Genomic DNA, 15,411 nt, shown 5'->3' on the forward strand with positions numbered 1-15,411 from the left:
CCATGTAACAAACCTGCACGTGTACCCCTGAATCTAAAATAAAAGTTGAAATTATTGTTTAAAAGGTTATTAATTCAAAAGTTTGTGTTCTTGAGTTACCCAAAACTAGTGATTTCTTGTAAAAGTAATGGATCTTGAAAATCACTTGAAGTATTCAAAAACTATTGCATAATTCCTCTTTTCTTTTACATATTATCTCAAGCTCAAGATGGCCACTGTAAAATTCTTCACAGTCCTTAAAAGGAGAAATTCTATACTCTTTAAATAATAAGAGTAAGTAAAACCTAAAATCTCTAAGATATGAAATCAACCTGTGTCCACCAACAACTGTAGTGTGCACATACACACATATACCTTGGAATACTACTCAGTCATAAAAAAAGAATGAAATAACATCTTTTGCAGTAATATGGATGTAATTGGAGGCTATTATCTTGAAGTATTTCTTGAAATAACCCATAAACAGAACATCAACTACTACATGTTCTTACTTATAAAGTGAGAACTAAAATATGTATACATATGAACATAGAGTATGGACTAACAGACATTGGAGACTCAGAAATGTGGGAAGGCAGGAGGCTGGCAAGAGATGAGAAATTACGTAACAGCTACTATTTGAGTGATGGTTACGCTAAAAGCCCAGATTTCACCACTACACAATATATCACTGTAGCAAAACTATACTTGCAACCCCAAAATCTATTTAAAAAGTAAATCTCCCATTTGTAATTTACCCACAGTTTATTATGCAAATAAAACTAATGAAAACTTTGAGAGCTCATCATAATTTTTCTCTCAGCTACTATATCACATGCAGAAATAACTATAAACAATGAGGAAATAATGCCTTAGCATCCTTCCTGAGATTCAAAACTAGAAAGTCAGAGCTCTCAAGTTATGTCATGGCAAATAATCAAAATCATCTTACCTTGAATCCACTCCTGTTTCTTCTTCTTATCTGAAGCACTAATTTCAAAAGTCTTATCAAAACATTTTACGAGAAAAAGGCATTTCTTTCCATCTTTGTCAGGCAAGGACTAAAACAGAAAGCAAAATTAGATCTTCAAAATTTTAAGTATTTAAATGAAATTCAATCTTAATTATTTGTAAAAATCAGCTGAAACTTAATGTCAATGAAAAATACCTATAAATGCATATTACTGATTTACTAATGCTGTTCCCTAAGCACATTACTTATGGTAACAACAACCCCTGATTGGGATACTACATTTAGACTGTGAAAACTATAAACATCTTATAGGATGCCATGCATTGGGATTTCCTGAGCATAGCAACTCTCATCCTGAGCACCTCCCTTGCAGGAATCCTGGAAAGTACATCTGTGATGATGTTACAAAAGGTATTAACTCCTAAGGAATATGAAGCACTAAGCCAGAGTGATTCCTACATCTGCTTAATGAGGCTTTCTCTCCTTGCACTTGGAATGTAATGGCTGGCGACCTGTAGTTTCTGTCCTATATCTTTATGAGTAAACTGGCCTTTGGAAGCCTTGTGGATCTCCATGTTTAGTTAAATCTAAGAAGACCACTTCATGGGCATTAGACATCTCAAGACATTATTATTCATTAAAATACATTACAGTTTATGCGTGAGATTTCAGGTATTCAAATATTCTTCAACACATACAGACATGGGGACAATTCATACAGAAATAAAACTCAAAAATTTATGTTCTTGAGAATTTCACTTCTTTAAAGAATTAGTACCTATGAATAAAGTGTCCTAAAAGTCACCCCAAGTATTCAAAGACGATGCTTACATCTTCCTTCATTTCTTGCATTCAAAATGTCCCAGATTTTCTGGCATATTCATGATTCCAAATATTGTCTTACTGAACTTTTCTTTTTCTTTATTATCTCTTTTATTACTCTCTTTTATTCAATAGATGATTCCTTCAATGTTCCAATAAATGATTTAATCCTTATACTTTGTTCATGAGTATAAGATTGAAAATAAATTCACTGGTGGCTCACGCCTATAATCCCAGCACTTCGGGAGGCCGAGGTGGGTGGATCACGACGTCAAGAGATCGAGACCATCCAGGTCAACAAGGTGAAACCCCGTCTCTACTAAAAAATACAAAAATTAGCTGGGCATGGTGGTGCACGCCTGTAGTCCCAGCTACTCAGGAAGCTGAGGCAGGAGAACTGCTTGAACCCGGGAGGCGGAGGTTGCAGTAAGCCGAGATCGTGCCATTGCACTCTAGCCTGGGTAACAAGAGCGAAACTCCGTCTCAAAAAAATATACAAATAAATAAAATGAAAAAATAAATAAATAAATAAATTCACATAAGAAAAAAATTTTGTCAGCTATCTCTAATTTTTGGTTCAGAAACCATGGCAACTATATGCCTATATTACTTTGGAAATGTAAATTTGGGGATTATTTTAAGGCTCTAGTGTCTAGATGGAAGAAGGTGAGAAGCTACTTCAGCAGCAGGGGGCAGCATGAGGTAATCATGCAAAGAAGTAACAGTAGACTCACCTCTACACAGCAATTTTCATCCAAGAGAATGTCTCCTTTCTTATCATTCAGATCCTCACTCACATAGTAAGAAATTATGTTGGGTTTTAGTACAAACCATCGTTCAGTCCAGTTTTTCCGTCTGTGGCCCTTTTTCATCATGTAACCCTGTGAAAGATTAAATGCAATATAAATTCTTGTCCTTTCATTTGTAAGAGCTGACATCTCTTCCTTGATATACGTGCCTACTCCATTATTTGAAAATATGATCCTGAATACGTAAACACCAATTGTTCTTGGACCCTCTGAGAATCTAGGAAGGCCAGGGGCATTACATCCACTCATGCAAGCATATCCAGACAAAAATTTGCATATAATTTCAGACACTTCAGAGACAACCCCTCCCCAAAGTGATATGCAGATAATAGACTTAGAACCCCCGCCATGTTAAGTAGCATTTGAGATTTTTTTTTAAATCATTATCTTTTAGAGATACCTACTGAATTTTTTATAAACAAAATAAAATACCTGAAATTTGCTTCAAAACACAGGAGAGGTAAAAGTAGGTGGGGTAGGATTTTTTTGCCACATGTTGGTGGTTACTGGAGCTGTTGATGGGTATGTGGGAGTTCATTATACTGGTCTATTCCACTTAAAAAGAAAGAAGAAACCCCTAACAATGATTCTCTGTAAACTAAAACCTCAATCAGGCCAGATGTAGTGGCTGACGCCTGTAATCCCAACACTTTGGGAGGCCAAGGCAGGAGGATCACTTGAGGCCAGGAATTCAAGATCGGCTTGGGCAACATAGTGAGACCTCATCTCTACAAAAATGAATTTTAAACAATAAGTAAAACCTCAATCAATGAAAATGCTAAATGACTGAGGTAAGTAAAACCTCAATCAATCAATTAAAATGCTAAAGCTTGGCCAAATATATCTTCTCAAGCAAATATTCCAGGACTTTCACCTCTGGTACCAATCTACCTTTCTGCCTGACCTCTCAGTATTGTGAAGAAGGAACTCTGCTCCAGACCAGCAGGAAAATACTAGAATACTGGTTTCTGTTTTTTTTTTTTTTTTTTTTAGGAATACTGGCTTCTAAGCTCACACTCACTAGCTCTGTACTTCCTTCCCACAGACCGGCCTCAAAGGTGTGTCTCAAATTTTTACTTAATCAAAATTATACATTACTATAGGCTAAAGCCCTTCAGGCTTGTTTGAGAATACTTGATATTTTTAGTATTAAATCTACAGGTGCTGATAGCGTATGATAGATTATATATATATCATTAAATATATATAATATTAACTTGATTATAAGTTTCATATGGTTATTATACTAAGTTCTAATCATATTACATATTCAGTTTCCTAATCTTTGGACATTCAAGCAAAAGCTATCTTAAACTGCAATTCTACTATAGTCATATCCTGCCATCCTAAGAGGCTGAGAATTCCGCTTCAGATAGAGACCACGTCTCGTAACTCTTTGTAGTACCAAAAATCTATACAAATTCAGCCTCAACGTTTATGATGTGCTCCATTAGGAGAAAGACAACACTATTACCTATGAAACAAAGAAAGAATCAAAGTAAGGAAATCCCAAATCAGAGTTATTATTCAATACAATAATGTAAGAAGTTTCAAAGAGTCACCAAAAAATATAAATTCTATTTAATAAGCATGAGCTTCATATGCTATGCTGGGTGCTGGGAAAAAGATGACAGTCTAAAACAAAAGCAACTTTGCTACATAAAGCCATTTTTTTCCCACAAGTAGGGGTATTTTTCTGATTTTATAAAAATAATATAAAATCATGTAGAAAGTCCAATAATACAGAAAGGATAAAGAAGAAAAAAATTCACCAAAATCCCACAATCCAGAATTGATCACTGTAAACATTTTGGCAAGCACCTTCCTGACAGCTCCACACACACACATCACATTACCTAAAGGGGATTACAAGATATCTCCTGTTCAGCAATATGTTTTTTTTCACTCAACATTATGCCATGGAGATATTTCTGGATCAATAGTTGTGAATGTGCACATGACAGGAAGATGCTTTAAAAATATTTTGGAAATGGGCTGGGCACAGTGGCTCACACCTGTAATCCCATCACTTTGGGAGGCTGAGGCAGGAGGATCATGAGGTCAAGATATCCAGACCATCCTGGCCAACATGGTGAAACCCCGTCTCTACTAAAAATATAAAACTCAGCTGGGCATGATGGCGCATGCTTGTAGTCCCAGCTACTCGGGAGGCTGAAGCAGGACAATCTCTTGAACCTGAGAGACAGAGGCTGCAGTGGGCCGAGATCGCACCACTGCACTCCAGCCTGGTGACAGAGTGAGACTCCATCTCAAAAAAAAAAAAAAAATTGGAAATGTGATTATCTAAACAGTTATTTCAAATAGCACCTTTCCAATGCTTAACTACACTTTAAAATTGCACCAGTAATTTTTTTTAAGTGAAAGCCTAAGACTGAAAAAATAAGAAATTTTATTCCTATTCAAAATCAGGCCAGGCATAGTGGCTCACACCTGTAATCCCAGCACAGAGGCCAAGGTGGGTGGATCACTTGAGGTCAGGCATTCAAGACCAGCCTGGCCAACATAGTAAAATCCCATGTCTACTAAAAATACAAAACGTAGCTGTGCATGGTGGTGCACGCCTGTAATCCCAGCTACTTGGGTGGCTGAAACACAAGAATCCCTTGGACCTGGGAGACGGAGGTTGCAGTGAGCCAAGATCACATCACTACATTCCAGCCTGGGAGAGAGAGCAACACTGTCTCAAAAAACAAAAAAACAAAATCGGTGTAAGAAAATAAGTGAGGCCGGGCACGGTGGCTCAAGCCTGTAATCCCAGCACTTTGGGAGGCCGAGGTGGGTGGATTACGAGGTCAAGAGATCGAGACCATCCTGGTCAACATGGTGAAACCCCGTCTCTACTAATACAAAAAATTAGCTGGGCACGGTGGCGCGTGCCATTCTCCCAAGCCATTCTCCCTCCTGGGAGGTTGCGGTGAGCCAAGATCGCGCCATTGCACTCCAGCCTGGGTATCAAGAGCGAAACTCCGTCTCAAAAAAAAAAAAAAAAAAAAGAAAATAAGTGACTTATACTCATTTTTGTGATAAAAATATTAAATTTAAAATGTCAAATTCTAAAGATGAGAAAAAATACGGTAAGAGAATTCTTACCTGTTTTAATACATCTAATATAAGTTCATTAAAGACTTCATTAATTGCCATAGACACAGTCTGCCGATCCATGCCTTTGCTAAACTGTCCATTTCCAATAAGCTCAATGAGTTCCCACGCAGAAAGGCCATCTTTACTGTCATCAAAGTTGACTTTATAATGTTCAAATTGCTCTTGCTGCCAACCTCCTCCCATAGCTTCTGTAAGCTTCTTAAGCAGGTATTCGATCTATATAAAGAATATGAAATAATTATTTCCTAGTTAAAAAAAAAAACATAGTTATGTATTTATGTTATAAACACTGATTTGTTGAACTTAGGAAATACTCTTCATAGTTTCAAAAATGTCTATCTTTAAAGAGTCTCCTACTACATAGGGAGAGGAATATAAATAAAATGCTACTGGTCTGTATTAGTGCAGAATAAGTAAAGGAATAACAAACTGATAACCCTCTAATAGTGTAGTATATTTGTATAGAGAACTAAAACAAACTGCACATATATAACAATATACAAACTAATTAATGTACTCTGATTACACTGTTAAATATTTTAATGTACCAGAACATTAATCTTACCAAATATACAAGTGCTAAATTAAACATCTCAAAGTAATATATACAAGTTATTGACCAATTTACAAATTTTCCACATAAGCCAACTATTCAAAATTCATGCTGCTTCTTCCCACTGGAACACTACAATGTTGTAAATAATGGTGGAATACCTAGCCTGAGCAGGAAAAGCTTACTAAATTCTAAAACATTATACTTTGTGTAGAAAATACTGTTATTGAAATAACAGCAGTTAGGCTGGGAGTGGTGGCTCACACCTATAATCCCAACACTTTGGGAGGCCAAAGCAGGAGGCCTGCTTGAGGCCAGGAGTTCGAGACCACCCTGGCCAACATGGCAAAACCCTGTCTCTACTAAAAATACAAAAAATTAGCCAGGCTAATTTTCATGCTTCATGCTGGGATTACACACCTGTAATCCCAGCTACTCAGGGGGCTGAAGCATGAGAATTGCTCGAATCTTGAAGGCAGTGAGTGGAGATCGTGCCACTGCACTCCAACCTGGGCAACTGAGCGAGACTCTGTCTCAAAAAGAAAGAACGAACAGCAGTTAAACAAACAATTAGGCAATAAAACTGAGTAAGAATTGATACCTTTTATTTTCTGGAAAGCCCAAATATCCTACAGTGCTCTCAAATTCAACATTATGTCCAAAAACGAAAGAATCTTCTCTACCTTCCAAATGGCTTCCCCCTCTACTATTGATTTCCATTAGGAATAACACCATTCACACATCCATTTTAGGATTCTTGTTCCCCACCCTCCACATCAAACCAATGACATAATCTTGCTGTTTTATTTCCCTAAATGAGTGTTTTCAAACTGTGGGTTATGGCCCACTGTAAAGTCAACTTAGTGGATAGCAACCAGCATTTTTTTGAATGGAACAAAAAACATGTGGGTTCATCCATAACAAAGAAACAGTATTTTGTGATAAGTTTTGCTTTGTGTGTGCATGTGTCTATGTGTGCTGGGTCATGATAAAAAACATTTATCTTCCTATGGGTTACAGTGAAAAGAAATTTTATTTTATTTTATTATTTTTTTTTCTTTTTCTTTCCACTTTCTAAGGGTTTAGAAAAGAAATTTTAAAGCTTTGTCCCAGACAGCTCTGAACTCTGTCACTCCTACTCAATCTGCTTTTGGTCAGGCCTCCTGGTTGGTATCCTTACCTCCAGGGTCCCCCCTCTTTTATATATATATTCTGCCAAAGGGATTTTTCTAAAACAAAAGCCAGAGCCTGACACTCCTCTCTTTAAGCCCTGCCCTGGCTCCCTATCACCTCAAAGACAGAGGCCAAGCTCCTCTGCATCCCTTGGTGATCATCCCCCAGCCTACTTTCTCAAATATGACCCACCTCAAACTTTACACTCCACCAGTACCATTAATATCATAAATCAGGGGGTGTAAACTTTTACTGTAAGGGGTTGAACAGTAAATATTTAAGCTTCGTGCCTCTCAATCATGCGTTCTTCCTTGATTTTGTTTTTTTTACAACCCTTTAGAAATATAAAAACTATTCTTAGCACATGTGCTGTGCAAATATAGGCTGTGGGCTGGATTTAGCCAGCAAGCTGTAGTTTGCCACCACTTGCCATAGATTATAAGTAGTTTACCCTCCTACCATACTTTCCTTAGGCTTTATGTCATTCCCTATTCTGTCTTCTCTGTCTAGAATATCTTTTCCCATCTCTCAACCAAGTTAACTGGTATTTATTCAAGTCCTACAGCCTCTAGAATATTCCTACTCAAAATGACATATGCAGACCAGCAACATTGGCACCACCTAGAAGCTTGTTAGAAATGAAGACTGTCAGACCAACCAAAGCCCAAAAATCAGAGTCTGTATTTTAACAAAAACCCCTAATACCTCCATATGCACGCTAAAATTTTGAAAAGCATTGCTGCTTTAGCAAACCTGCTCTGACCAACCTGAACCCAGGTCACGTGTTCCTCTTCTATGTCACTGCACTTAGTGTATTTTCACTTACTTGCTTTTCAACCATTTTCTGCATTCCTTGTAGGAGAAACCATGTCCCACTCATCCTTAATCCCCAAAGTTCATCATGGTACCTCAGAACTCAACAAATGTTTGCTAAACTGAAATTAACTAAGCTAAGCCTCAATCTTCTCATCTATGAAATGGGCATAACAATACTTATAGAAATGCTGTGGGGTGAAATGAGACAAATATGGAGCAATTTGCACAATGCCCATCACATAGTAGATACCCTACTAATGTTGCTTCCCTTCTGCACTGAGGGGAATACTATTCAACCATTCAAAATTACATTTGAGAAGGCATTTATGAAACAAGAGAAAGTGAAGAAGAATATGAAACAAAATTTTCCTATGAATTCTACTGCACAAAGATTACGTATAAAATTATTTTGACAAATATTTGTCGGAAATAGTAAGTTTAATTTGAAACAATAGGATCATGAGTTGATTTTTTCCTTTTTCTTCTTTGCATTTCCAATAATTTGGTTATAATACTTTTTGCAAAATAATATATTTAACAGAAAAATAGACATGCATGTTTGCAAAGGCATGTACATTCACAAAATACCACAACTTGAAAAAATATCAAAAGAAGCCAGGTGTGGTGGCTCACGCCTGTTTTTTTGGAAGGCTGAGACAGGAGGACCACTTGAGGCCAGGAATTCAAGATCAGCCTGGGCAACATGGCAAGATCTCCCCTCTACAGAAAAATTAAAAAGTTAGCCAGGTCTGGTGGGACATGCCTGTAGTCCCAGCTACTCAGGAAGCTAAAGAGGGAAGATCGCTTGAGCCAAGAAGTTTGAGGTTACAGTGAGCTATGATCACAACACTGCACTTGAGCTTGGGCAACAGAGCAAGACCTTATCTCATTTATAAAAAAAAGAGAGAAAAATGAAAAAATATATTAGAAGTTCTATTGATTTAATTTGATGAGATGCTGTAAGCTGTTCTAGGACAAAGATTTATCTTATACCCTAACAATAGCACATGGTAAATGTTCACAAAAATTTACCCGTTGGAGAAAAACACACTTAGATCTTTCCTTTCTCTTGCTGGAGAGATGTCATCTACTGTTAAACTTACCAGGTATTATCGGGTAGTTCCTTGGCTCTTTAAAGAGAAGTAACAGAGATAGACAGAGAAAGAGAAAAAAAGAAAATGTTAAGAAAAAGAGGGAAAAGGGAAGAGGGAAGGAGAAAAGGAGACAGAAAAGAGAAAGGTATAAAAAGATTAAAGTAAAGAAGAGCTTGAAGGCGGGTTGCGGTGGCTCACACCTGTAATCCCAGAACTTTGGGAGGCTGATGCAGGCAGATCACCTGAGGCTGGGAGTTTCAGACCAGCCTGGCCAACATGGCAAAACCCCGTTTCTACTAAAAACACAAAAATTATCTGGTTGTGTGGTGGCGTGTACCTGTAACCCCAGCTACTTGGGAGGTTGAGGTAGGCGAATCACTTGAACCAGAGAGATGGAGGTTGCAGTGAGCCGAGATCACGCCACTGCACTCTAGCCTGGGTGACAGAGCAAGACTCCATCTTAAAAAAAAAAAAAAGAGAGAGAGAGAGATTAAAGAGATAAAAGCAAGAAAAAGAGAGTCAAAAAGGACATTAAGATAAACAATTACTCAAGGTAAAATAATCAGTGGCATTAACAGGTACAGAAATTCAATCTCTCTAAGGCAGCAAAAAGAAGGGCCCGGGCTGGCAGCTTACAACTTGGGGTAAAGGGAGTACAGGCCCAAGTAGAAGTTTCAGTAGCAAGGCAAAGGAAGCACCTGTGTATGAGCACGTGTGTGGAGGATGACTACACGTGGGTGAGACAAGATGGTGGAGCCAACTGACCATGTCCTTACACAAGTCAAGAATCAGCCTTAGCTCTTCCTCACCTACCTCTTACTGAACCCAAGCCATTCACACTCCAAGCTTCAGTTTCCTCTTCAAAATCAGATGACTTTTTATGTTTGTAACTCAGAAAATGCCTATTAGTAGCAAACTCAGCTCTAGAAGTAGCTTTCCAGGTTCATCATGAACCTTTCTGAAGGTGCCCTCCCAAGCCTTGTGATGTTGTCATTAGCACCCAGCTTCGATCTGCTTAGCATTCCCAGTGACTGTGCCAGAGAACTCATCTAGATTCATTTCCTGCTGACTTTCAACACAATCATATACTTACCATAACCAAATAACCTAAGGGCCTTTTGAGTCATTATATTGGGCCAAGGAGAAACAAACATTCCCATTCTCCACTATTTAATTATACTAAATAATAAATCACATGTTGCCGTGTTAGTCTCGAGTGATCTGCATCAATTCTAAGAGCTCATTCAGTTTCAGGAAGCAGCTTACTTCCTCCTTCCAAGCAAGTTTCACCAAAAATAACAAAGAATAAACTTTCGAGATGCATGTGATTTTCAAGGCCTTCAGTTCCAAAATTTACTTTATTAAAACTTCTTTATCATCATTAGTAAGGGGCATTTTATTGGCTTAACAGGTTTTATTTTATTTAGAGTCTCTTAAAACTATGTCCAGTTCAAGTTTTAACTATATCAAGGTAATTCTTCCAAATAAGTACATAAGAGACATATCCTGTTTTGTTCCTGCCTCTGTGAGAAATGAATACTAAACAAAAACTATACTTTACAGGCACATATTTCCAGGAAGATATTCTAACAAAAATTAAGGAATACAACTCAAATGGGGACACACTAGTTCTTTTTTTTTTTTTTTTTGAGACGGAGTTTCACTCGTTACCCAGGCTGGAGTGCAATGGCGCGATCTCGGCTCACCGCAACCTCCGCCTCCTGGGTTCAGGCAATTCTCCTGCCTCAGCCTCCTGAGTAGCTGGGATTACAGGCACGTGCCACCATGCCCAGCTAATTTTTTGTATTAGTAGAGACGGGGTTTCACCATGTTGACCAGGATGGTCTCGATCTCTTGACCTTGTGATCCACCCGCCTCGGCCTCCCAAAGTGCTGGGATTACAGGCTTGAGCCACCGCACCCGGCCGGGACACACTATTTCTTATATCTATGTGACAGAAACATCTTAACTTCATTATGTAAGTCATTTAAATATTGATTTAACATTCTTGAAACTACTTTCTGGGTAACAGAAAATTGAATCAAAAGCAAACATTTTCTTTTTTTTTTTGAGATGGAGTCTCGTTCTGTTGCCCAGTGGCACAATCTCGGCTCACTGCAACCTCCACCTCCTGGGTTCAAGCAATTCTCCTGCCTCAGCCTCCCAAGTAGCTGGGATTACAGGCATGTGCCACGAGGACTGGCTAATTTTTGTGTTTTTAGTAGAGACAGGGTTTCACCATGGTCCTGACCTCAGGTGATGATGCACCTGCCTCAGCCTCCTGAAGTACTAGGCTTACAGGTGTGAGTCACCACATCCAGCTAAAAGCAAACATTATCTATACCACTTACATTATTCACAACTGCCATAAGCTATATAGAGAGATATAGATTTTTCTTTTCTTTCTTTTTTTTTTTTTTTGAGACGGAGTTTTGCTCTTGTTACCCAGGCTGGAGTGCAATGGCGCGATCTCGGCTCACCGCAACCTCTGCCTCCTGGGTTCAGGCAATTCTCCTGCTCAGCCTCCTGAGTAGCTGGGATTACAGGCACGAGCCACTATGACCAGCTAATTTTTTTGTATTTTTAGTAGAGACGGGGTTTCACCATGTTGACCAGGATGGTCTCGATCTCTTGACCTCGTGATCCACCTGCCTTGGCCTCCCAAAGTGCTGGGATTACAGGCGTGAGCCACCGCGCCCAGCAGATATAGATTTTTCTTTTTGAGACAGGGTCTCATTCTATCACCCAGGCTGGAGGCAGTGGTGTGATCTTAGCTCACTGCAGCCTTGACCTCCCAGGCTAAAGCAATCCTCCCACTTCAGCACCCCTGCCTGGCTAATTTTTTCTGTTTTTTGCAGAGACAGGGTTTCACCATGTTACCCAGGCTGGTCTCAAATTCCTGAGCTCAAGTGATCAGTCTGCTTCAGCCTCCCAAACTGCTGGGATTACAGGTGTGCACCACTGCACCCGGCCGACAATTACATCTTTTCTTTTCTTTTTCTTTTTCTTTTTTTTTTTTTTTGAGTCAGTGTTTTGCTCTGTCCACCAGGCTGGAGTGCAGTGCCACGATCACAGCTAACTACAGTGTCTGCCTCTTGGGCAATCCTCCCACCTCAGCCTCCCAAGTAACTGAGACTTCAGGCATGTGCCACTGTGCCCAGCTAATTTTTGTATTTTTTGTAAAGACAGGGTTTCATCATGTTGTCCAGGCTGGTCTCAAACTCCCGAGCCTCCTCATCTCACCTCAGTGCTGGGATTGCAGGCATGAACCACTGAGCCAGGCTGGTTATATCTTACATTATATTAATTAAGGCTTAAAAAAAATCTTTCTTAAAAAGCACTCTGGACTTAAAATGCAAATAATCATTATGGTGAGTAGATTATTGGAAAAAAGTATTACTTTAAATTTATAAAGCCTAAAAAGTACTGATAAGATAACATTATATCTCAAAATTTATTTTTAAATGTTTTTACATTAAATTTTATTAAAATCTGTGAATCTAAAATCAGTCCAAATATAGTTTTTTAAGTGTTATTATTCAGAAAGAAAGCAAAAGCTAACAGAGAATGTATTTTTCATAATATAGCATGACCTTGAGTTTGCAGTGCTTGGTCAAAGGCCAGGTGATAGGCTAAGAGCTCCATAAACACAAATCACCGTGTTTAACCTCAGGAGGCTAGTTCAGCAGCTAGACAAAGCAATCTCACATAAATCTGCTCCGGTGATCCCTTCTTTCCCCACACAAGCACTCCTGGCCCTAGAGGAAAATCTCTAAAACTAATTCTACTTCTAACCAGAAGAAAAGCTGTCAAATCACAGAGTAAGTCCAAACAATAACATGACAACGTATGCTGCCTGGCTATTCTAACAAATTAAAGAAAGGCTGCTCCCTTCTCAAATGACATTAACCTGTTTTGAAAGAGAATCAAGACATTCCAGTTAGTCTGCAAAGGTCTTGAAGATAAACATGCCTAGGAGCCTTGGCTGGGTTCTGGCCTACCGAAACGCACATCAAGGCCCATGTGGGTCCCAATTCTTCCGGCTGCCTGCAGCAAAAATCTTTTGAGTTTCTTAGGCAAAGTAGTTAGAAAACTGATGCTGAGTGGCTCCCTTCACAGCCTGTGGCTCAATGATGATTTAAAGCCATTGGCAAGCCATCCACATTAAGCAAGTGCTGCCTAGGCAATAAAAACACTCACTAATTTCTAATGCTGAAATCAGGACAAGGTCAATTTCAAGTCCTCAAATACTTTAGTGATAGAAAAAAAAAAAAAACATCAAGAGTAAGAGACCCATCCCACGTCCAGTTTTTCAAAAACACAGTTAAATGTGTAACACAGTATAACTACAAAATGTTTTAAAATACTGTAATTTTTTTTGGAGACAAGATCTGGCTCTATTGCCCAGGCTAGAGTGCAGTGGCACAATGTAGGCTCACTGCAAGCTCCGCCTCCCAGGCTCAAACCATCCTCCCAGACTCAAGCCATCCTCCCACCTCAGCCTCCTGAGTAGCTGGGACAACAGGTGCATACCATCAAGCCCAGCTAATTTTTTGTATTTTTTGTAGACACGGGGTTTCACCATGTTGCCCAGGCTAGTTGTGAAATTAGGAGCTCAAGCAATATGCTCGCCTCAGCCTCCCAAAGTGCTGGGATTATGGGCCTGAGCCACCACACCTAGCCTAAAATACTGTAAATTTTATTTGCACAATTCTTTCAAGCAGCAGCTAGATTTTAAAACTACCACTGGTATATCTTTGTCTGCAGACATTCCCTTCTGCACATCTCCGTATTAAGCTAGACAATTTCCTTGGACAAAAATTTCATATGTTTTATTTTTCATTTCCTTTTTAACATACATACATAATTACATCATTATAGTTATTAAGCACTAAGAAACTGTTCCCATCACTACAGTAAAACTTCCTTCTCCTTGATTACCAATGAGCACCTAATTGTTAAATCCAAGGGCAACTACTCACTTATCATCATCCAATTTTCCCAAGGCATCTAATGCCAGTAACTACTTTTGTGCTTCTTAAAACTTTTCATTTCTTAGACATCTGACTCAGCACTTTCCCAGTTCTCCTACCTCATAGCCTGTTCAATTCAGTTTCCTTTACCAAATCTACTTCCTCTTTCTGCTACAGAAATAGTCCCAAGGTTCTATCCTTGGCACTCATGCCTCCAACTACAGTCTTCCTCCCTGATCTAACCTACTTCTAGTGTTTCCCCATCTCTGTCTCCAGCCCTGGCCTCTGGCAAGCTCTAGATAAACACTTCCAGTGCACAGTTCCACAAGGATGTTCCACCTAAAATCCCAAATGTATCAAACCCACCATCATGCAATACCTCCCAAATTTGTTCATCATCCTACCATTCATTCACACACACCCATTTTAGTGAGCAACTACCATGGGTCCAGGCACTTTATTAAATGTTTCACATATATCAACTTTTTCAGCCCTCACAGAGACCAGTGAAGGAAGTAGCTATCCCCATCTTACAGACGGGGAACCCCAAACAGAGAGAGTGAGTAATTTGTCACAGAGCTAATAAGTGATAGAGTTGGGTTTCAAACCAGTAAGTCTGATTTCAGGTACCATGCCTTAAACAAATATACTATATTACTCCCCAGTTGCCCAGACTTGAAACTTGTCTGTACTTCCCCACAGTGAGGCACTGTATGCTTAGTCCTGTGACCTCTAGGTTCTTCACATCTGGCCTTCTTTTCTATTCTCACTGTATTTCAGTCCTCGATGCCACTGGGCTTCTCTCAACTTCTCACCTCCCATGTCTCCATATTTCATCTATTCACCCATCATTCTCTTGCTCAAAAATCATCAGTGGTTCATCTTTCCTCACTTCCTACGGGATAAAGTCAAAACTCTCCAGCTTCATCTACCACCTGTCTTCTTCACAATGATCATGTTCCAGTGAGAAAGGACATGTATCATTCTTTTTTGACTGCTCAGCATCTAACCCTTTTCTTATGTCTGGGGAAATCCCTACCTGCCAATGTAGAAGCTGAAAATGCAAATGTATCCTTTCCAAGACTCCTTTGCAAGT

General features: G+C 39.1%; 1 protein-coding gene across 2 annotated transcripts in view; it reads right to left on the reverse strand.

Moving 5' to 3' along the window:
• Window positions 1-15,411, reverse strand: part of SWAP70 (switching B cell complex subunit SWAP70) — a 157,575-nt gene that overhangs the window by 23,828 nt on the left and 118,336 nt on the right. For both annotated transcript variants that reach the window (XM_021675143.2, XM_012456683.3), the window contains exons 4-6: window positions 5,695-5,922; window positions 2,509-2,655; window positions 932-1,040 (exon numbers count right to left, since the gene is read on the reverse strand). In XM_021675143.2, coding sequence (XP_021530818.1) covers window positions 932-1,040; window positions 2,509-2,655; window positions 5,695-5,922 — 484 coding nt within the window. The remainder of the gene's footprint in view (window positions 1-931; window positions 1,041-2,508; window positions 2,656-5,694; window positions 5,923-15,411) is intronic.

Source organism: Aotus nancymaae, unplaced genomic scaffold (genome assembly GCF_030222135.1).
Source record: "Aotus nancymaae isolate 86718 unplaced genomic scaffold, 86718_ANA_hifiasm-v0.15.2.pri h1tg000059l, whole genome shotgun sequence".
NCBI lineage: Eukaryota > Metazoa > Chordata > Mammalia > Primates > Aotidae > Aotus > Aotus nancymaae.